This window comes from Monodelphis domestica, chromosome 7 (assembly GCF_027887165.1).
Source record: "Monodelphis domestica isolate mMonDom1 chromosome 7, mMonDom1.pri, whole genome shotgun sequence".
Classification (NCBI taxonomy): domain Eukaryota; kingdom Metazoa; phylum Chordata; class Mammalia; order Didelphimorphia; family Didelphidae; genus Monodelphis; species Monodelphis domestica.
The window spans coordinates 12,130,255-12,154,418 of record NC_077233.1 but is presented as its reverse complement, the minus strand read 5'-3'; the positions used below and the strand labels follow the sequence as shown (position 1 = coordinate 12,154,418).

General features: G+C 37.0%; 1 protein-coding gene across 9 annotated transcripts in view; it reads left to right on the top strand.

The window, feature by feature from the left end:
* Positions 1–24,164, top strand: part of TASOR (transcription activation suppressor) — a 185,563-nt gene that overhangs the window by 29,380 nt on the left and 132,019 nt on the right. For all 9 annotated transcript variants that reach the window (XM_056804194.1, XM_056804193.1, XM_056804196.1 and 6 more), the window contains exons 8-13: positions 2,096–2,127; positions 5,403–5,508; positions 15,319–15,422; positions 15,504–15,607; positions 22,648–22,720; positions 22,804–22,875. In XM_056804194.1, the coding sequence (XP_056660172.1) occupies positions 2,096–2,127; positions 5,403–5,508; positions 15,319–15,422; positions 15,504–15,607; positions 22,648–22,720; positions 22,804–22,875 (491 nt within the window). The remainder of the gene's footprint in view (positions 1–2,095; positions 2,128–5,402; positions 5,509–15,318; positions 15,423–15,503; positions 15,608–22,647; positions 22,721–22,803; positions 22,876–24,164) is intronic.

Sequence of the window (24,164 nt, the reverse complement as noted above, 5' to 3'; positions counted from 1 at the left end):
TTTTTTTATGCCACCAAAATTTCTCCCTATAACTGTCTTGTTCCCTCCTTCTAGAGATAAAGTGGAAGCTAAAAAGACTGTAGAAACAGCAAAAGCAAAAGCTGGTCCTTTGAAAAGATTGACAAAATTGATCAATCTTTAAGTTAATTTCTTTAAAAAGACGAGGACAAAAAAAATCAAATCAATAACATGACACATGAATAATATGAACTCACAACCATACCAGAAGAAATTCTAAAAATAAGAGACCACCACGATCAGTTATAGACTAACAATTGAGAACAAAAAGGAAATAGAGTAATATGTATAGAATATGTCATTTTCAACCTAATAGTACATTTGAATAGATTAAAAGAGATCTTGAACAATCTTTTCTCAGACAAAAAACTAAAATGAGCTAACAGTGGAACATCTCCTGATAATGATTATCATCTAAGAGCATGGGAAACATTTTTTTCTTTTTTTTGTCGAGGTGATTTAAAGATAGATTCTAGAAGCTTCTTGAGTCCATATTCTGCTTTATTGAGCTTTTATCATGAACATTATCTTATGCTATATCTTTGCTCATTGTATCTTCTCATCCAGACTGGAAACTCCTTGAGGACAGGGGCATTGTATCAGGCAGTAAAACCTTGATTATCCAGTATTCACCATTCTGGCATCTTTAATCATGTTGAACCTAGAAATGTTGAAAAAATTAATAGACTTTACAGTGGAGAATGAACCCTAATGTCTAGCCCAGTGCCCACCATGTTCAGTAATGCTTTCTGATTGTTGGAACAATTGAAGATCTGAAGGTTTGAAATTGCTTTTATGTGTGGAGTCTAGAAAGCATAACCAGAGAGCACTGTTGGGTTTCCACAGAATTCTGGATATTAGGGGTGGTTCCCGACTATTAACAGTTCTGACTCATGAGAAATAGCATAGAAGTGTGGAGGAAAACCCCTGATGTAGGGCGAGTGAGGGATAAAACGTCAAAAATCTTTGTTTTCCACTGTCCTCATCTGGGAAGAGATGAAGGAAAACACCTTCAGGATGGCTGGATCCTCTGGAGTATTCTCAGAAATGAAATTGAACCAGATGAGTTGGTTTTTAAACTTTACTGTTCTGGTGGAATACTCGTGGAAATGAGATCATGGATCCATGAAGTATCAATATGCATAAACATGCCTCTCCAATCTCAGGATCTTCTGAATACCAGTCCAAAGGTCCAAGAGGTCTCCTTGGAAAAAGACATTTATAAATGAGATAAAACATTAGTCAGATTTTTAGAGCAAATAATGCAAATGATGAGACAGTATTGTGGATGAGGCAGTACTGCCTAGGAGGTTCAAATGATTACCAGGGAAATAATAGTCATTTTAATGTGGCTGGGAATTGAAAGAACATTGATAAAAGCTAAGATTATAATTACTTTAGGGGCAAAACAAACAAACATTTAAGAGAAAGTTACCTCTTATCTTGTTATGAAATCATTACAGCTATTTTGGCTTCCCAGGTTGAGCCTATGATTCACTTCATGAGAAGCAACGCCACAAAAGAAAGAATTCTGTCTCCCAACAAGTTTTTTCCTCTAGCATGATTTCACAGTTTTCCATCCCCCGCCCGCCCCCCCCCCCCCCCCCCACCTTTCTTTGGCTAGATTGTAATAAAAGAAATGTAAGGCACAAATAAATTTTGTATCTTACATCTGAGAGACCTTCCCACAACGTTTCTATCTATTATAATGTTACTTATCCTTCAGTGCTACTTCCATGAAAGCCCTCCTGGGTTTTTCCTCCCCAACCAGGAATGATCTTACCTGGAAATGGCCATAATATACTGAACCTGTTGTCTGTATTTACCATATTGTATTGAATATACTTTGTTAGGTACTTGCCTCATTTCTCCTGCTTTCTTGGGAATAGTTTAACAGGCCAAAGACCTGATGTTATTGGGGTTTCGTATTCAATCCAGTTGATCATCCCATGCCTTATACTTAGCATAGGCCTTCAGTAAAGGGCAGAAGCATAGATAGGATTAACTGCCCCTCCTCCCCCCAAAAGCATAAACAAATATCCCACTGCTTTGTAAGTAATATTTTTTTCTTTTTCAGAAGTAACAGCTTTAATGTAGAGAGGACCACAGGTAAGACAATCTCAATGCTTTTCCTTCATTTTGGTAATTTAATTGAAAGAATAATTTTGCATAGTGTTATTTATACTTTAAATGAATTTTTATGGTGGGCCAGAGTCTGCAAAGGATTTTAACTATGTATCATTTTTCTTGGACTATTGAAATGTGTTTGATCATTGAACTGCTTAAGAGTCTAGGGTAAATCTTGCCTGAAAATCTGTTTCTGAAAGTTGGCTGATAGGGATATATGGAGACATTTTCTTTCCTTCTCTCTAAGTATATGTTGAACTGGTAACCCAAAGCAAGAGTAGGCAATGTTTATCTTATTTTTTCCTTGTTTTTATACAGGATTAGGGAGCAACATCCCATGTGTCCCTGCAGAGGGAGAACAGGCTCAGACCTTCTTTGTCTTCCCTTTCCAAATTCAGGATCTCTTTGTTGACTCACATGCCTTACTGAATGTAATAGACTAAAGATGAGGTGTTGTTCTTTTTAGTAGTAGGTATCCCCTCCTTTTGAGGTGCTGGGATGGTAACAGTGTAAAGCTTATCATTTATTTTAGGTCCTTTTCTTCCATTTCCCATAGTGAAATGATTATAAGACTTTATTTTGATAACTTAAATCTCCGACAAGTTATTCATATGTAGTAAGGTTACTGTTCTTATAGACAAGATGTATATAAGCTCCTTCATGTCAGGGACAATTTTGTCTTTTCCATCCCAAGGGTCTAACACATAGTAGGTACTTCATAAATCTGTGTTCATTGAATGTTGGGTTTAAATCTTTTTTGACATTACTTCAGTAACAATGAACAGACCACTTGATCTCTGATCTTTAGTTTGATTTATTAGAGTAATAATTGCATTTTTTGTTTCAAAGCATTGAAAAACAATTTCAGATTGTAATTATTTTGATTCCTGTGTACCATTGCCATGAATTTAATAATAAAGAAAATCAGCAGCAGTAATCTATCATAATGGAGAGAAAATGCCTGTGTGAGACAAGTCTTAAATTTCCCCCAATCTCTCTATCCCTTTGATGAATAAATCAGCCAAAATTGCCAAAGCAGTTTTTAGGATTTGGCCTTATTCGTTTTAAAGGAAAGTGCCACATAAGATGTAAGTTATCTTCCTCCCACTTTGACTATTTTATTTTAATTTGTTGTTTCCTTTTATATTTGTCCATAATTTGAATAAAAGCTTAATAACTAATATATATTTGGAACATTTGATGCAAGTTAAAAGCATGAGAGCTCAATTAAATAGTTTATTCAAACAATTGTGCTAGATCAGTTTATTAGTGAATTTCCAAACTTAGATTAAGAGGTAACTAAATTATGGATACATTCTTTTAGTTTAACTCAACTGAAGATTTTCTAAAAGTTAGGTCTTTCTAAATTCACAAATTGCTCCTTATTTTGTTGAAGTGTAATAACAATGTTACATGAAAAGTTGTTTTGTGATCAAGATTTCTGGCATATCATGAATATCACCCCTTTCTGAATAATGTAATTTTGTTCATCTTAATAGGGTTATCTAAATTAGGAACATTATGCATTTTAAGCTTCAAATGTTATACAAGACTTCTGATTTGTTCAACTATGTAGATTTCTAATAAATTATAAACAATAGGAACCATTTGGAAAATCTAATATTTCTTATAAATTTTAAGTGGTTTGTGGGTCCAAATGCCTTGGAATGGGGTACTTTGGCAGCCTCAGTTTACCATTAGCCTTGGGGATAAGATAGAATGTTACTTAAAAGAAATAGCTAACATTGGGTAATTAGGATATGATGCTTGCCATGTACCTGATGGGGAATAATGTATAATCTGATAGACTCTGTTCTCTTATAAAATTTCATTCACTCTGTTGTGGAAATATGCAGAAGTCTATTGATAGACATTGCTTTCTGTGGAAATTATCAACATGTAAACATCTAGTAGGCAAAACCTATTTTTTTTTTTTAATACTGAACTACAGACTCTGAATCCTTAATAAATTCTGGGCTGCATTAGAAGTTTCACAAGGCTTGTGTAATAAGCCTTCAGTTACATCAGACAAACAAAAGAATAATTTTTGGTTTTACGTCTATTCAAGGGGAGGCAGAATCTCTCACTTCTCTTTGGCCCAGTAGATAGACTTAAGAGAATTGCACCTCAAAGGTAGGCTTGTGATAGTTTACAATTGAGCAAATTGAGATGAGGAAGATCTATGTGCCAAAAGGTAACTATGGGTGATTGATTTATCAACAAAGAAAGGATTTGTCTGGGATTTTACAGCTACTAGACAGGTGTCAAATTCTGTTTAACCCCCTTCGTTTCTTATCTTGTGTAAAAAACAAGCAAACAAAGAAATACTCCCCCCCCCCCAAAAAAAAAAAAACCAACAAAACAACCAGTGACTTAAGAGTCTCAGCTGATTTTAACACACCATAAAAAACGGACTCCTTAACAAAAGTGGCAGCCTGGACCCCAAATAGTAATGAATAACAATAGGAATAAAAAGTTCTTAGGACCACTCTCTAGGGTCTTGTGTGAAAACATTTTATTTACTGATTGGTTAAGTCATTTTCTACCTGAAATAAGGGAGGGTCACACTCTCATACCTCTCATGGATACCTGGACCATGTTTGCCCTCCCTAAGAGGACATGTGGATTAGAAGTAGTTCTAGTTGTTTACTTAGCTAATCTTAAACTTTAGGTGTATTAGTAGTTTAATTGTCATTGGATTTGAGTTAAGCATAAGATTTGTTAATTAAATATTTTAACCATACATTTTTGCTCATTAAGAAGAAAAATTAAAGCAGTCCTCAGTTTTTTTTTGGGGGGGGGAGAGGCAGATTTTTGTTGTAATTATACCTGATTTGAATTAAATTGGTATAAGATTTCTTGGGATACAAATGGGGACTAGACTTGTGATTTCATTGTTATAGGGAACTTTTCCTTTAAACAACTTCTCTGCCAATACAGGTTGGAGTCTTATAACTAAGTGACTTGCTCCTGGTGATGTAGTCTCTATGGGGCCTAATCTGTACTAGTACCTGAGTCTTCCTAGCTTGGAGACCCATTCATTCTCTATAATCATAAATGGCCTCAAACTTTCTGGGTCATGAGAAACTTTGAAGGCTAAATTATGTCATTAAGAGTCTCAAGGGATTTAGATTCAGTTTGTGAAAACACAGAGAATATAAGGTTTTAATACTTTGCTTATAGTTTTGTTTCTAGGCTACTTTTCCTTTATTTTCCTGCAGTTCAAATGGATCACTGCTGAAATGTTTTCTGTTTAGATAAAACTGATTACACCTTGTGGAAAGGAGAGCTTTTAAACAAAGGAAAACTTCTGTGTTGTGCTTACTTGAAGTCGGCTACTCTTCCTTTCCTTCCCTTCAAACTGTGAGTATTGTGTGAAATTGCAAGAGCAGAATGTTTAGAGGTTATTGGGAACCTTTGTTTTTTCTTTGGTACTTTATAATTATTCTTTAGACTTTACTACTTTTGTTTTAGATTGTTAATTTAAACTTTAATGAGAAGCTCTATTAAAGAAAGCAAATTGATTTAGTCATATTAAAACTACTTTTTTTGTGAGTGGCCTTTCCCAGCTTTCCCTCGATAGTATCTTTCTTCTGATAGTCAATCCCATGGACACTGTACATATCTTATAAGATAAAAAGTGCAATAATTCCTGCCCTTATATTCTGTCACAGGAGACATGTACATGAATAAAGAGAATGTAATGGGGAAAGGGACACAGCCAGTGGGGACTTCAAGAAAGAACTTGCTTAGAAGGTGGCTCTTAAGCTTTGAAGGGAATTAGGATTCTAAGATGTTTTGGGAAGGAGGGAGTCTGTTAAGGGCATAGACATAGGAGATGGACTTTCATGTATAAAGTTCTGTGAAAAGGCTGGTTCTAGACCTGAGAGTGAACAATAATAGATAGCATTCACATGATACTTTAAGGTTTGCATGAATTTAGGGTTAGTGCTTACAAATATGTTCTCATTTGATCCTCACAACAGCCCTAGGAGAGAGGTGCAGTTATTACTTTCTCCATTTTATAGACAAGCAAATAGAGCATACAGGTCAAATGACTTGTCTAGTGTCTCATGCTGTGCTAGGAAGTATCTGAGCTTGTAATGGAATTTGGCTTTTCTCTGCGTCACCTGGGACTAGGGTAGTGGCCAGGTGAGGAGTGTGAAGGAGCAAGACTGGAGAGAGGCTTCAGAGGTGGGAATGGCAAGATCTGGCCATTATGTGTGGAAGGGAGGACTCAGGGTTGACCTTGGTGATCTGCTTAGGCAACTGGGAGGAAGAGAGAGAAGTTCAGAGAAGCGAGACATTGGAGGGAGAAAGTGCCAGGTCAGGTAAGTAGCATTTGATATGTCCACAGGACATCCAGTTTGTTTTGCCCAATTGGGAGGTGGTACTGTGTAGCCCTGGAGCTCAAGCTCTCCCATTGGCTAAATAAACCTAGGAATCATCTGCATTGAAATAATCATGGAGCCCATGGAATCTGAGGAGATGGTCAAAGGACCAAGTGGAGAAAGAATAAGATAGGGCCCAGGAATGGAGCTGAGATGGAATCATATTCTAGGTCCATAGAAGCTTCAATTCAGAGTTAAAAGAATGGCAGGTGTGATTCAAGAGCTACTCTTTGTCTCCATGTTGGAATGATTATGGAAAATAGAGGATATACTTAGGAGAGAGGAAGAAAACAGAGCCAGTAAAGCATGGCTCCATAAGCCTGATTTTGCTGTTGGAATTATAGACTATATGATGGAAGGGATGTCGAGGGATCACCTCACAGTGGCAATCACAAGGAAGCAACCTGTCTTCATTAAAACAGATTTTGCTGGACTCAATCTCTCCTTTTCTGACAAACTTTACTTAGACTGGTAGAATGAGAGAAAAAAAGAGAGTTGACCAAGGCATTTCTTAGTCTTGTGCTATCCTTGTGGGAAAAAGGCTGAGTTATGGACTAGAGGATGGGTCATTCAGTTTTCTCTTGGAAGTGGAGAGGGATCTCAAGGATCTCTGCTTGGCTCTAGGCTACTTTGATGCCCACTAAGGGACTTGTCTTTAAGTCATATGCAGTCAGTGCCAGAGTTAGGGTTGGGCTCGAAGTTTCCTGATTCTCAGCTTTCCCATGCATTGTGACTTGGGGAAATGCATGGCTGTCGTTCTTCTCAGGTTTTCAGGTAGCAGAATGGTTAGGATGGTATATTCAGTTTTCAGAAAAAGATCTTGTCAGGCTAGATTGGGCTGAATCTGAGAGGAGGATTTTCAATAGAGTACAGCATAAAATCTCACACTTTGGTTTAAAACTTTAATTTTGTGACCAGAAGATAGAGAAAATGTTGCTATGGAGTGGTTTGATGTATGCTTGGGTCTCCAGTAGAAGGTGCCTATGTGATGGCACTTGTCAAAAGCCCATACATACTGTGTTAGCCATACAGATAGGCCTTGTCTATAGCATGAGGAAGACGATATTTCATCATCATCACCATCATCCTAGATCTAGAGGCATAGCTGAGGAGCAATCAAGCCATCTGTGGAATAAGGCATCCAAGTTTCCGTGCTGCGTTTTAGGAAGAATATTGGTGAGTGGATAAGTATCTGGCCAACATAGTAAAGGGATCATTCTGCGTAAGTTTCAGTCAAAAGAAATGGAAATATTTTGTCCAGAAAAGGCAATAGAAGAGGAATGCATCCTGAATGGACAAGTCGTTTTGAACCAAGACCTATGCTAGATGCTGGAGAGAATGAGGAAGGGAAAAAAACACAGTCCCAGTTCTCAGGGGCTTAGACAATATGAAAACAATTATGTACAAATAAGGTAGGTGCAGGATAATTGACATTAGTCTCATAAAGAAGAGTGTGTGCATGGGTGTGGTGGGATGAAAGGAGGTAGGATTTGGGCCCATCTTGAAAAATGCTAGAGAATTTGGGGAGTGAAAAAAAGAAGTGGAAGAGCATTTGAACCTACAGGACAGCTAGTATAGGCAAGAGATGTAGGCTCTTGTTCTGGGAGTAATAAAAAGGCCTGAGAAGCAAGGGATGAGAAAAAGGGACCTTTAAAAGATGGGCTTTCAAAGTCAAATGAGAATTTTCATTTGGTCCTGGATAAAATAGGAAGTTTAGTCAGGGGGCTGACTGCAATTTTTATTTTATATTTTAAATAAAAAAATTAAAAAGAAAACCCTTGCCTTCTGTCTTAAGAATTGATATTATATATTGGTTCTAAGACAGAAGAATGATTAGGGCTAGGCAATTTAGGTTAAGTGACTTGCCCAGGGTCACATAGCTTGAAGTGACTTTTAGTAAGGTCCCTTTGTTGAATGGATGATTATTTTCAGTGGAGAGCCTGGAGGCAGCTACTTTAGTCACCTCCTGTGAGGTGGTGGAGGTCTTGATCTAAGGACAAGAGGGGGCGTCTTACAGAAATGGGGACTTGATTAGTGTCTTCATGTATTGGAAGGATCCTCTATGCATGAGTTAGAGGACTTGTTCTTTTTGTCTCAGAGGGCAGAACTTGAGCAATGAGTGGACTTGACAAAAAAAAAAAAAGAGATTTAGATGACCTGTTGGCCTGTTTCCTGTAGATATTCCCAAGTTGGACATTCCCCAGCCAGATCTCATCTTGTGTCCTAAACCCTTCCCCTTCCATACTTATGCTGTTAACTATGGAGGACCCTATTTTATTTTATTTTTTTAAAATTTAATTAATTTATAATATTTTTCCATGGTTACATGATTCATATTCTTTCCCTCACCTCCTCCCTCCCATAGCCAATGCACAATTCCATTGGGTTTTATATGTGTCATTGATCAAGACCCATTTCCATATTTTTGATAATTGCTCTAGGGTGATTGTCTACATCCCCAATCACATCTCCATCGAACCATGTGATCATGCAGTTGTTTTTCTTCTGTGTTTCTACTCCCACAGTTCTTTCTCTGGATGTGGGTAGTGTTCTTTCTCATAAGTTTGGAGGACCCTATTTTAGAGGTGCCTTCACAGCTGAGGGAGGGGATGGGTCATCTGTGACTTCTTTGGTGTCCACTCTGGTTTCAAGTCTTTGTCATGTCTGTGTTCACAGCATCTTTCATCTCACTGTTACAATTATCCCCTATCTGGGCTGTGCCTCTTCCCTGCTTCAGCAATCTTTGTAAGCTCCAGGAACTAGCTATAAATACATCAGCTCTGGCTATGTTCTGTGTAAGACCTTCACAAGCTCTCCCTTTGCTGCTTTCTTTTTTAAAGTAAAACCCATAATTTCCCCATATCCTTACCTCTCCTTCTTCCAGATATCTATCTTATAGATAAGAAAGAAGAAATTGTCTTAAAGATCAAGAAAGAAAAAAGGAAAAAACCCCTAGCATATTCAGTACTGTGAAAAAATCTGAAACTAAGGCTAGTGTGCAGCATTTTGTAGACCTACCTCAGTAAGAGGTTGAGTAGTCATGTCTATTGACCCCCCCCCCCTTTTGTGTGTGTGTGTGTGTGTTTCTGAATTTACATTGTTGTGGTTCTATTGTTTTCTCTGCTCACCTTGTTTCACTTGACAGCAGTTTTTGGAGATCTTTCCATGCTTTATATTCATCACATTTGTAATTTTCTGTAGTATTGTAATATCTCATTGTCCGTTGTTTACCTAAGAGCACTTCTTCTAGTTATGAATTGATTCAACCATTCTGGAGAGCAATTTCGAACCATGCCCAAAGTGGGCTATACAACTGTATAACTTTTGACCCGGCAATAGCACTACTAAGGCTTATCTCCCAAAGAGATCCACAAAAACCGAAAAGGACATATATGTTCTTAAGTATTTAGAACAGTGTTTTTTTTTTTTATGGTGGCAAAGAGTTAGAAATTGAGAGAATGCTTATCAGTTAGAGAATGATTGAACAAATCTCTGGTTGCTATGGAATATTATTTTGCACTAATAAGAAAGAAACCTGGAAGGACGTACATGAACTGATACACAGCGAAGTGAGCAGAACCAGGAGAACATTGTAAACAGTAACACCAATATTGTGCAGTGATGAACTATGAATGACTTTAACTATTCTCAGCAATACAATGATCCAACACAATTCTGAAGGACTTATGATAAAAATGTAAGTTAATACCTCCAGAGAAAGAAGTGATGGAGTCTAAATGTAGATCAAAGCATGCTTGGTGGTTTTTTTTGGTGAGTCAGGCCTAGGGGTTCTCTAATGGCTAATAAGGGAATATGTTTTGCATTAGTACACATGTATAATCTATATCAAATTATTTGCCTTCTCATGGAAGGAAGAGGGAAAGGAAGTGGAGAATTTAGAACCCAAAATTAAAAAAATATATATTAAAAATATTATTTAAATTATACATCTCCTACCAAGCTGTAAGAGATATATGATCTGCTTTTCTTGTGCCTTTTTTTTTAATTACTAAGGTCATGTATTCATTCATGTAACACAATTTGTTTATTAGAGATTCTCCAGTTGATAGGAGTCATCTTTTTTTATAATTTTTTGCTATAACAAAAAGTGCTTCTGTTAATACTTTGGTGTATCTGGGGACTTTGGGATAAAGTTTAGTAGTGGAATCACTGGGTCAAAGAGTATAGGCATTCTAGCTATTTTATTTGTACAATTCCAAATTGCTTTCCAAAATGGTTGCACTGATTTTATAGCTCTCCCAACACTATTTTAGTGGTTTTCTGAAAACCCCTCTACCATTGGCTGTATCATCTTTGGTTCATCTTTGGTTCATCTTTGCCAGTTTGCTGGGTATGATGTGAAACCTTAGGGTTGTTTTGATTTGCAATTCTCTTATTATTATTAATAACTTGGGGCATTCTTTCATATGGTTGTAAATAGTTTGCAGTTTTTTGAGAATTGTTTATTCATATCCTTTGACCATTTTTCTGGGGAATGGCTTTTGTTTGTGTGTGCCTGTGTGTGTGTGTGTGTTTGTATGTCTTGGATAAGAGAGAAATTTGATAGAAAGATCCCTCCCAAACCCCCATGCCCCCCCAAAAAATGAAAACCACCACCAACAAAAAAAAAAACTTCTTTTCCCAGGTGCAATTCTTTTGACTATATAGAAACTTTTCAGCTTTGTGCAATCAAAGTTAATTAGTTTATCTCCTATAATTGTATCTATCCCTTCTTTGATTAGCAGTATATCCTTTGGAGCTGTGAGAGAGATGAATTGCTTCTCTTCTGATTTTTTAATAGCATCTTTAATATTAAGGTCATGTATTCATTTAGAATGTATTGTGGAATGTGCTATAATGTAGTGAGTAGTCTAAGTCTAATCTTTGCCAGACTGCTTTCCAATTTTCTCAGCAATTTTCATCAAAAAAGGAATTCTTGCCTAAGTAATTTGTTTTTTAAACGCTGGGCTATTTGAGTTCTATCCTTTCTGATTCTTCTCTTCTAGTTTCTTCCATTGAATGACTTACTTCTCTATTTTTAACTAATGCCAGAGATAGAGGAAAATATAAGCCTATCTTTAAATGTTAATAGCTTAAACAATCTAATATAATGAAAAAGAATCACAGATTGGATAAAAACCCCAAATCCTACAATCTGTTACTTATATGGAATATACCTTAAAAATCATGGACAGTATAAAAATAGGAGAATGGAAAATACTTTTCTATGTTAGATCAGACCAGAAAAGTGGGAGTTGTAATTGTTATCTGGCAACAGCAAACAAACAAACAACCCCTCCCCCCAAAAACAAAACCAAAAAAACCCCCGTCTAATAGGAAAAATGAACTGATTTGTATTAAAAGACAGAGATAGTAATACATTATAGTGAGGAGATTTCAGTGTCTTGCTTTCATTTTTGGATAAGTTGAATAGAAAGATAAAAGTAGAAATAAAGAATTGAACAAATTCTAGAGAAATTTGATCTAAAAGACTTGTAACCTCTTCTAAATGGAACTGCTATTTTTTGGTACTACATGTTTTTTTTTGCAAAGTTGGCCATGTATTATGTCACAGAGATATTACAAATCTAAGAATTTAAAATTACATTTTTAAGTTAGTATGAAAGTTTTAAAGTAATATTGTGGTCATTGATTTAAAAAAATTCTTCAGTCACAATTCTGTTAGCTGCTCTTAATTATTTAGTTTAATAGAGATATAATAAAAGAGAGAAATGTAGGAAGGAAGTAGAAAGTATTCCCTAGCTAGATACCCTATAATTTCTGTACAAAGAAGTCCATTTCACCACCCAGAAAGGGCTCTCAAGTCCTGATCTCCACATGGAGTCATGGTAGTCTCTTAAGCCAGGAATCCCGGTGGTGTCTTCAGCAAGGGTTCTACTAATGCTGCCTCCTCCAGGAAAGGAAGACCTCTCTGGAACCAATCTCTTCAGAAGCTAGGAAAGGAAGGTCAGCTACTCACCCAGCAAGCTGACGCAGGATCCAGGGAAAGAGTCTCCTTTTTCGGTCCAGCTCACCAACACAGAGTGAGTCAAAGATGAACTCCAAAAGAAATTCAGAGGAGCAGTCCCTTGGACAGGAAGTTCAAGACTTTTTATAGTCCTTGTTCCATGTCCCTTCCTGTCCCTTCCCCACTTTACAAGAACCAATTTCAGTATTTCAATTTACCTGGCACTGCCCAGGGGTGGGGCAGTGGCCTCTGGAGTTGTCACCCACTCTAGCAAGTGATTTGCAGACTCTCTTACTTAGTGTCAGGTAGGGGTTTTAAGTTCTTGATTTGAATAGCTAAAAATAGTCAAGGAGAGAGTTAATCCTATCTTCACACAAACAAATATGAAGAAGCAGAAATAAGAAACACATACTTTGCAGAACATAACTCAATAAAAATGATAAGTTCAGGGAGGCACAAAGACACAGACCTGAGTGGAGTCCTAATGAAATTCTAAATAATGAGTAGGTCAAAGAAATCATAGAAACAATAGCTATGAAAGGAAATTATGGTCATGAAAAAACATATCAAAAATTTTGGGCTGCAACTCGGGCAGTCCTCAGGAAAAATAATGTCTTTATAAACAAACATACCCTAACAAAGTAGAAAAAGAACTTATGACTAAAAATGCATTTTTAAAAATTTGAAAGCTAAAAAAATCTAAAATGAGCACAAAAGAAGTGTTAACAATTAGAGAAACAAATTAGAAACCAAAAACCAATATTAATTATAAATAAAATTAGAAACTGGCTCATTTCCACTAAAATGGATAAACCTGCAATCAATCTGTTTAGAAAAAATAGGGTAGAAAATCAATTCACCAAAATAGAGAATGTACAAAGTGAAATCTTTTCCCATCTTTCTAGTCTTTTTACACTTGATGATATTCCATATAATCTATTATCCTGCAACTTTGGACACTTGTGTTCTCACTATCCCTCTCCAAAAATCCTCCATTATTTCCCAATTCCATGCCTCTTCAATCACTGAAATGTACTTCTTCCTTAACTCTACCTCATTGCTTTTCTGGATTCTTTCAAGATTCGGCATATATCCACTCTTACTAGTTCTGCTAACTGGTAATGCCATCTCCCTGATATTACTTTGATTTTGCATTATGATTTAACCTATAGGCATAATTTATTGCACATTGTCTCATTAGAATGTAAACTCCTTCAGAAGGTTCTCTAACAGTTAGCGTTGTACTCAGCATAAAGGGAGTGCTATTCTTGTTAAGTGATTGGACTTCCCCAAAATTGGGGTTATCCAAAAGTAGAATGGACTATCTTATAAGCTGGTGTCTCCTTCCTATCAGAGTTCTGTAGCAAAGGCCTATGAGCATTTGTATTGTAGAGGGTTTTTTTTTTAAGTTACCATTTTCATTATATGGTCTTTGAGGTCCCTGGGGATTTTGAGGAGAGTTAACAAGGGAGTCAGACAAATGACATGGCAACATCTGAGCAGCAGAAGGCTGACTTTTGGGAGGAGATAAAATAGTTGTCTGAAAGTATATAAAGTATTATCTTCATGTGTATCTCCAGAGGTAAGAACTTGCATGTTTTACTAACTAGAAACAAATGTAGAACATACATGGTTACAAATTTCCAATCCTCGATATAAAGAGAAAATCTTATACATTATTAGAACAATTAGAAAATGGATAGAACTGCTCAAGGTATTGAATTCCACATCAATTAAAATGTTCCTATAAAGCCCACATAGTTTCTTTACTTAGATGGAGAAGAATTTTGTGAACTGGATAACTAGTTGGACATGATAACCACTGTGGTTTCTTCCAGCTCTACAAAACATTGTTTTTGATCTCTCTCTTTTGCTCTCTCTCCTTTCCTCCCACCTACCCTTCTTTCCTTTAATTTTATTAGATTAGGGTACTCCCAGTGAGAAAAGGCTGTACCAATGCAAATAGCCAATTGTTTGTAGCTTCTAGTAGTAGAAAAGTTGACTGGGACACTGAGAGAAGTAAGTGATTTCTGTTTGGGGTCACAGAGCTTGTCTGGTGAGTCTTATCCTCCTTCTACTCTACACAGCATGCCTGCATTGTGCTTCTCAAGGGGCAGGGTGAGGCCCTGAATGACTTGACCCCAAGAATCCCTTAAAGGGGTTAAACATTCAGTCAGAAGAAGTCAAAGAATCCCTTCTCTTAAGGAACTCACACTATTGAGTTTGATGACATGTAAAGGAAAGGTTAACTTCAGGGGTATGGAACGGCCTAGAATTCGTAAGGGTTCTTCAATGGAGTGACTGGCTTGTTTCAGAGTTCTTTATATCACTGGTCATATGATAGTTCTTTGGATCTTCAGAATGGGGCATGTGTGTGTATGTGTGTGTGTGTGTGTGTGTGTGTGTGTGTGTGTGTGTGTGTGTGTGTGTGTGTATGTGTGTGAGAGAGAGACAGACAGACAGACACACTGAAAAACCATATGAGTGGCTGAAATGCTGTGTGTGTATGTGTGTGTGTATGTGTTAGAAAGAGAGAGAGAGACAGAGAGAGACTGGAAAACTATATGGGTGGCTGAAATGCTTTCCTGCATTGCTTGGTGTTTTGCTTGGCTAATATTATGTATGGAGTAAAAAGCTCAAGACTCGAAATGTTGGTCTAGTCATTATCAGCATAGTTCTATTGTTTGTATGTTCCAGAAATATACTTTTGCTTTTCATAAGACTATTTGTATGTGCTATTTAATTGGATTTATTAAATATGAAAGATTCAGGTGAGGGAAACAGTCTTTTTTTTTCTTTTCAATTTTTTTCTAGTCCTGAGAAGTTAGATGTCGAAACTGTTATGAGCATTGACCACCTGAAGCAGAAAATTCCTCCAGCCCTTTTTTATAAGGAAACATACTTAGGTGCAAAGGAAGGTAATGTAATACAACTTGACTAAATATTTATTATCTGCTAAGCATGGATTTAGTATCTTACTGTGTATTTTCTTATGTCAGTCTTGAAGAATGGAATGTATTGCAGCCTTTATGAAGTTATAGAAAAGACAAGAACTGGAAGTAACTTGGAGAGTTTAATACAAAGACTAGAGCGAGAAAAACTAGTGAGTAAACCTGTTTACATTCTTCCCTATTCTCCCTTAGGCATGTGCTCAGTGATAACTCAGATGAACTGTTCAGATTTTGTTTTAATAAAGTACTTTTTTAGTGACCTGGCATGCCCCTGGCCTTGACTGGTACAGCTTCTGATTTGGGGACTTTTCGCTTTGTTTAAAGCCCACAGGGCCTCTTCTATCCTCCAATGATCTTCTAGATCTCAGTGACAGTGAGTGGCTCATCAGTCACAAGTGCCAGTTCCTTTACTGCTTGAGGAGATAGTTTATCCCGACTTGGTGACAAGGGAGCTTGATGTTCTTACATTTAACTCTCATTTTTATTAGCTGTCAATTCTACGTTATTCATTTTTGTTCCTATTTCCAGGACCAAGGCAGATAAAACAGAAGCAAAATAAGAGAGCAGCTCTTCCCTAACTTTGTTGTCAGTCATCTCGTTCACCCCAAGGAGAAGTTCTCTCCTTTGGATTCTCCTCTTTACCTCTAGTTTAGCCTAAATGACCTTCTTATGTAGTTCTTTGTCACCTTCTGTTCCTTTTGAGCTTCAACACTTTGTAGGACATTGGTACCCTTTTATATCCTTTTATATTCTGTCAGAGACCATATTTGGGGACAACTTGACCTGAAACAAAATAAGGATCATTGGGAAACTGAACAAACAAGTTACCTCCTGAAAACAGGTGTCGCTAAGACCAACGGCCACAAACCATAACAATAACCATTCTTCATGTTCCCTCCTGGTACAAACAGTCTTTAATCACCACCACCCCCCTTTTACCTTAAGCATATATATTCTTGCCTTGCACCTGCAATAAACGGAGCCTTGACACTATCAGACTGACTCTGTCTCTCTATTGCGTGCTTGGTCTCCCCTCTCTCCCCCTATGGTCTTTTTAGGTGGCTGCTTCCCGGACCCCACAGTTGCAATTCTGGCAGGCACGGATAATATTCATCCTTTGTTACCATTTGTCTTTTGTACATGGTTTGGACTTGAACCTCTGATTTCTTTGCCATAGAGAACTCTCAACAATGAAACTCATTGTACTAGTTCAGTTGGACACATTTGGTGTGCAGTGGAAGCATTATCTGGTGGCATTGGAACCCTGAGTAGCTTGGCCTTGGCCATATAACCTTTCTGTGCCAGGAGTAGTACTCAAACTTGCATTTGCTGATTATTAAACCAGCTCTATTCACACTGTCACTCTTGCCATCCTGATGAAATCTTTTTAAAAAACACTGAAGTTGGTGTGTTGTTGAATTCCTTGTGAATCCCCATCAGTATCTTTATAGAACTTCCATTTTTCTCTTCATTGCATTACAGTTTTGAAATTTTCCCATCTCTTTTAATGGACTTCTGCAAAATTTAGTCCATGAAATCCTGCCTTTTTCTGAACCCTTAAAATTTCTTCATCTAAATCTAGGGCACATTTCAGATGGCACATACTCCAGTAGTCACTTCCCTCCATTCAGTGAGAATCAGGGTAGTCTTTCTTATTGATTGTTCTACCTTTTGAGGAATTGAATTATCATTAAGGCAAGTGAAGCTTAGCTATGTCTTTTATTTTTAAAGAGGGTGCAATAGAGTCTTATGTACTGTGCTAGGTGGTGGGTAACCTGAGACAAAAATGAATGATTCCCTAACCTTAAAGAATTAATGTTCTAGAAGTTAGGGGAATCTACATGTAAATAAATATATATAAAATATGTGAAATAAACGTAAGGTAACTTGGAGAAGAAAGGTATTAGGAAGTGGTAGCATCAGAAAGGCTTTATTTAAAGGAGGATTTTTTTTTTTTCATAAGGGATCCATGAAAAAGGGATCCATTCATGAAATTGACTGTGAAAAAATTGTGTTTTTCTTTTTATGTTTGACCTCGGACTAAAATTTAGCATTTACTCCATTTATTTATAAATACTTTATTATTATAAATATTGAAGGGCTCAGAATGTCTTTCCTAGAATGCTAGAGAAACTCGTGACTCTCAGGTTAACCCTTGACATTGAAGGTGGCTTATGGATTTAATCATAATGAAGATGAGAGTACAAGATGGGGTGAGTTAAGAGGGCATTCTTGGTATGAGATTGACCAGTGTAAAGATATGGAGACCCAGGAGATGCAGTGTTATGATGAGGAAAAGCTAGACCTCCCATTTAGCTGGTCTGAGGATCATAGGAAGGGAATTCTTGTCCAGTGAGTCTGAAAATAAGGGGAACAGCTAAGTGGTCATGAGTTTGTATTTTGTCCTCAAGGCAATAGAGAACCATTGGAGGCATGTGGGCAAACCTGCATTGGAGGAAAATCACAAGAGCAGCTTTACGGAGGACTGATTAATGAAGAGACGGAGCCTGGGCTGAGAAGTCAGTGAGGGACTGTTGGAGTAGCTCTAGGAAGGAAATGATGAGGACCTGACCTAAGGAGGAGAGGCTCTGGGAGAAGTGCTTGTGGTTAGGGCTGTTGATAAGGTAGAAAGAAATAGAGCGTGAAAGTGAGGAGAATGCTAGGGGTGAGAACTTTGGAAAAGTGATAGGACGTTTGGAAGAGGGAAGGGTTTGGGAAAGAGAATTAGTTTTGTGTTAGAGTTGCTGAGCTTGAGTTGTCCAGGGCACATCCATTTGGAAACAATTTGTGAGATAATTCAGAGCAAGACCTGAGGAGAAACACATCTGGGAGATGTCTGGATGGGAGAAGAATACTGTGCCCTGCATTTTAGCCCAGATCTGTTTGAGATAGTTTAAATAAGATCTTCCTATTTCTGTTGGGCAATACTTTTGATTCATCCAGCTTTGGAACCTTGAGTCATCCTCAATTGATCATTTGTACTCTTCCCCCAAGCTGCTCTGTCAACAAGGATTGTTTTTGGTACCCTGCAGTGCCACTATCTGGGTATAGACTGCTGTATGACCTTCTGCTGACTTTCCTGTTGAATGGCAGCTCTGAACACATCAGCCTCTGCTGCCTCCCTACTGCCTTTGGGATCAAAGAGGAAATATTTAGTTTGATATTTAGAGCCCTTCACAGTCTTATTCTACTTGCCTTTCTTCCACATGTCACTCTATCACTAGCTAGCCCTCAAGACTTAGCTCAAAATCCCACTTTTTGGCCAAAAACTTACCTACTCTTTTTTGCAAATCCTTTTTGTATTGAAGGCCCAGGTGAGAGAGGAGGTAAAATGTATTTGCATTAGATCCCTGTTTTCTGTTTACTTGATTTCCCCTGGCTCTATTCAGTGCTCTGCCAGAAATTCCTTTGATTCTCTGTCCTGTGATCTTCACCCGAATGCTCTTCATCCTGTTTTCCCCACTCTTAATAGCATTTTAATAGCTGTGCTACTGGATACTTCTCCCTGAAATACCTTCCCTTCCCCTCCAACAAACACACACACATGCTTTTTGAACCTCATAGGTCCCCATTCTCCCCCATCAATAAGGCATATTGAATCAGAAATCATAGTCTGCTTTTGGGATTTATCTAAGTCTCAGTGAGTTGCTTCCTTAACTTGAAGACCTCTATTACCTCTGACTTGTTGCACAGATACTTGAGGCTGTACTTTTTTTACTACCTCCTTGCTTAGACATTATCTGGAAAATTCCCATGCATCTCAGTTGCTATCATTTTTTCATTAAAGCTACTATAATAGCTTGATGGCTTGGCCTAGGTAGTTTATTTTCTTCTTTCTCTTTGGCCTAAAACTCTTGATTAGATGTTTAAGACACCAATCTCACCAGTCTTTGTTAGATACATTCCATCCTTGGTCAGGATGTTCTTCCTTTATTTTAAACTATCATCCAGACATTTAAATTGCATCTTTTTTATTGAATTGTTTTCTCCCAAGAGGTTCTCCTCTTCATCCTTTGCCTTCAGTGGATTCCAGTGAGGAAAACATAGTCTGTGTTTTCCTGTAGTCTTCAGTTTCTTGCCCAAGTTTGATAAACTTGGAGATGTTTTTGAGATTCTTTCTTCCATTTTCCTTTGGGCCCCATGAATTAACCATAAGTATATAGGAGCCTTTGGATGTTCCCTGTTCTCTACTGTAATATAGAGTGGTTTAGGGGATGTTATTAGATGTTTAAATGTAGGCTAGTATCAGAAGGATAACTTTGTGTGGGCTGACAGGCCCAGCCCAGGTAAAGCCTGAACTGAAGTAACAAACACAGTCCAGGTTATATCAAGAATAGATGATGACTTTATTAGTCAAGGGAAGGTGAAAAGGGGATTTGAATAAATCTAATTTAATGTAAAACTACCTAAAACTCTCCAGATTTTAATATCTCTTCACAGAGCTTTCTTCAGGGTGAATTTCCTACTCTAATCTTCCCTAACTGCCTAAATCCTCAGTCCTTGATCTTGACTAAATCTACAACTAACCCCCCCTTAGCTGGGTTTAAGGAAAGGGTTTGTGTAATCCTTTGATAGGACCCAGGGAAGGTCCTAGATCCAAAAAGATCCAGGCCTTGTCTCACAATCACTCCAGATGGTTTAGGATCACCAAGAACTGCCTTGAAATACAGCAAGCAGGTCAGGATAGGATCAACCAGTAAGGAAATGCAGCCTACCACCTCAAGATATTCTCCAGAGAGAGCAGCTAACAGCCTCAGTCCCAGTCTAACCCTTCCTTCAAAGTTCTAGAATCTTCCTGCTGCTCTCATGCCACTTCTCTCTGTAAACTTATACACTTTCTTACATAATTTAACTTTCTCTTATAACACTACCCATATCTTCCCAAATTCTACTTAGACTAGGAAAGTATGGTTCATCAGCTATTCTCTAGGAACTAAGCCTTCACATCATTTACTGTAGTAAGACAGGGAGAGGCAGGCGTTGTGAGGCAGTGGGTAGAGAACGCTCCTTGGTGTAGTTATTCACTTTACCTTTTTTGTGGGAGACACATAGTTGCCGAGGCATATTCACTGTGTACCTGACAAGTTGGTGGAAAGATCTCACCCATTAGAATTCTTTGAGGGCAGGGACTATTTTTTTTCTTGTTTTCACATTGAGCAACCTCTTCTATGTATCTTGTTAGATTTCCTAATAGTTTTCTGTTAGCTACCATACCTTGCTAAATGTCTTGGTGTTAGGAACACAGTTAAGAGACTTCTTGGATCTACTCTCTTGGTTTTTTTGTAATGATCCACATATAGGAGATGGGTAATGAAAGGGAAACAAACTTTACCCAATTGGGGGCGTTCTGATGAAGATTTCCTCGATAGACAATTGCTTTGATCCCTCATTTTTGTTCAGTTTCAGGCTGGGTTTTCTTCTTGTTTGACTCTTTTAACAGTCCTTGTTTTCCATCTTATAGCTTCATTAGAGTGTCTCTTGCCTAACTACTTGAGGCTAGTTTTTTTTCTCTTTGCCCACCCCACTTTCTTACTCTCACCCTAACTAATTAATGCCTTTCACCTTTCTAAGTATTATATGACTGAATAATTTCTTTCCATATTGCTTTCTCTTCTTTATAGTGTTCACATTAGTATTTGTTTATTGTTTTATAATTGTATTATTTTTTTTTTACAATTGTTTGGCTTCTCTTCCTCTCTTCAATCTTGCCTCCTCTGAACAATTTTTTAAACATTATTTTATTTGGTCATTTTCAAATATTATTCATTGGAAACAAAGATCATTTTCTTTTCCTTGAACATTAAAAAAAAACAAACAAACTGGCTATGTCCAAACATTTGTTTTATTTGACATTTTTAAGTCCTTCACCTTCTCTAGCAGGGATTGACTGGTGTGATAATCTTTAGTCTTTTGGATTGCTGGTTTAATCATTGCATCATTCAGAATACTCAAGTCTTTCAAAGTTATTTATTTTCTTATACTGCTGACATTGTGTAAATTGTCCTCCTGGATCTGCTCATTTCACTCTGCATCAGGTCATAGAAGTTCCCAGTTTCCTCTGAAACTGTCCATTTCATCATTTCTTCTGTTTCAGTGTTCCATTATTTTTATGTAGCATATGTTGTCCGGCCATTTTCCAGAAGATTGGCCTTCCCTTAGTTTAGTTTTTGGCTTCTACAAAAAAGGCTGTTGTAAATATTTTTGTATTTAAAGGTCCTTTTCCTCTTTAAATCTCTTTGACTAGGGTAGGGTTGTCCTATTAGTGGTATTGCTGGGTCAAAAGGTAGAGTTTAAAATTACTTTCCAGAATGGATAGGCTAATTCATAGCTTCACAGCAGTGTCTTTTTTTTTTCTCACAATGCCTTCCATCATTTTTTTCTTTTTTTATCTTTGCCAATCTGATGGAGTATGAGATAAAATCTCAGTTGTTTTAATTTGCATTTCTCTTTTTTGTGAGTTAAAGTATTTTTTATATGGATGTTGCTAGCTTGTGTTTTTAAAAAACTGCTTGTTAATTTTTTGACCATTGGGGAATGGCTCTTTATAAATTAGAATCATTTCCATAAATATCTTGGATATGAGACCTTTGTCAGAGAAACTTGGCTAGATTTATTTCCCTCCAGTTATCTGTTTGTTTGCCATCTTATTTTAATTTATTTAATTTCATGTCATTTTTCTTTCTAGTGATATCATTTATTTTGACTGGTTTGTGATTATCTTAATGAAGAATACCTTATTGCATCTTACTTTAATATTTGATGATTTCTGATCCTTTTTAATCTGATGATTTACTTCTATTTAATCATGACTATTTCACTGAAATTTGTTTCATATACATGAAACTTAAAATCAAAGATAAAATATTGGGATTTTTTAATAATGTTTGGCAGCTTTTGACTACCATTTTTAAAGACTACATTTTCTATCTTTTCAATTTTGTTTACAATGAATTATTTCAGTAATATTTTGTAATTTCCCTTTATCAAATTGGAAAAATAGGATTTAAAAAGTAACTGGAGCCCTAATTCTATTAATTCTTCTACAGCTTGAAAATTATGCTTTTTGCTTCCTAAAAATGAAAAAAACTCAACTCTTTTAAGTATATTTTTTCCCCAAGAAAAAGTAACATGTGTTTTGTGTAATGATATGAATAATAGCAAAACAGATAATTTTTTTTCTCTGAAAATATAGGTTCTTGTTAAGCCTTTAGGAGACCGAGGATACCTTTTCCTTCTTTCTCCTTGGCAAATGGCTTCACCATATGGTGAGTATCTTTTTAAAGGATAATCTTAGATGCAGATTTTCCCCTTTGTATGTTCCCAGTGAATTTTGCTTTTGTTTTTACAGAGCATCAGACTGCCAAGACAAGAGTCCTCCATGCCCTGTTTCTGTTTCAGGAGCCAAGAGGAGTAGTGAGCTGTAAGTTATTAATGGAATTTCCAAATGATGTTATTTGTTTTTATTGTAATGTCAGATGTAACTCTTAATAATTTTTGCTCTCTGAGAAATTATTGAATTTCATCTTAACAAATCATATGACTTGAAATTTATTAAAGTTTTTTCTTGATTGAAATAAGATTTTAATTCCTCTAAATATTTTGTGTAGTTACAGGTAATAAATTTCTTAATGGTATTTGTTAAGTGTTCATTAGTCACTAATATAAGTTGATTTTCAGGTTTTAATTTGAATGTTAATGTTTACTTATTAAAACAGGCTATTCAAAACAATAGTGTTTGCTGCTTCTGACTCTTTAAGAGAAGAAAATATAAATTTGCTCTAATGGATTCTTGTCCTGCTGTAATTTGTATTATAAAGCTAAAGCCACCAAAGTCCATTTTGATAGTTTTCACCCTCATGAATTTTATACACTAGATAATTTTGTTTTCATATTCCGTTAGTGAAGATGATCTCTTTTGGAACATCTTCCCCCAGGCCTCATATTGGATTGAAGGGAAACCACCCCTGGCTTTCATGGGGGGGTTGGGGTAGGAAGACTGCTTGCAGCAGCCTGAGGTATAGGAGGAATGACTGATGTCTCCCTGAGAGGCTCCTGCAGAGATTTCCCATGTTGCTGACATACACAGGCCTCTTTACTAGGACTCTGACATGATAAGCAGTTAGGTTTGGAAAAGGGGGGGGGGCCTCTTACCCACTGTCAAACTGGGCTTCCCTGAGCCTCAGTTTCTTCTCCTGTGAAATGAGGATTTGCTGTTAGATCATTTTTCAGTTCATCTGGCTCTTCGTCACCTCATTTGTGGTGTTCTTGGCAAAGATCCTGGAGTGGTTTGCCATTTCCTCCTGTAGCTTATTTTATAGATAGTGAAACCAAGGCCAACAGAGTGAAGTGACTCAGCCAGGGTCACACAGCTAGTTGAGACCAAATTTAAACTCATGGAGTTGAGTCTTCCTGATTCCAAGCCCAGGACTTCATCCGCTGTGCCTTATAACAATCCAAAATGAGAACATTAATATCCAAATCACTTACTTCATTGTAAAGAAGGTACTTTTAGAAGTTACATATTGCTGTAACAAAGTTAAAACTGACTGCCATTATTGGCTTTTGGTGAATGACCATTCAGAAGGCTCTGTTTGCTTCGGGTTTGAGCTGTTTGAGGAAATGGATTGGTGTTTACATGATTAGTTTTTTACTGTTGTCATGTCAATGACATGTATTTTCTCTTTGATTTAAACCTGTATCTAATAACTG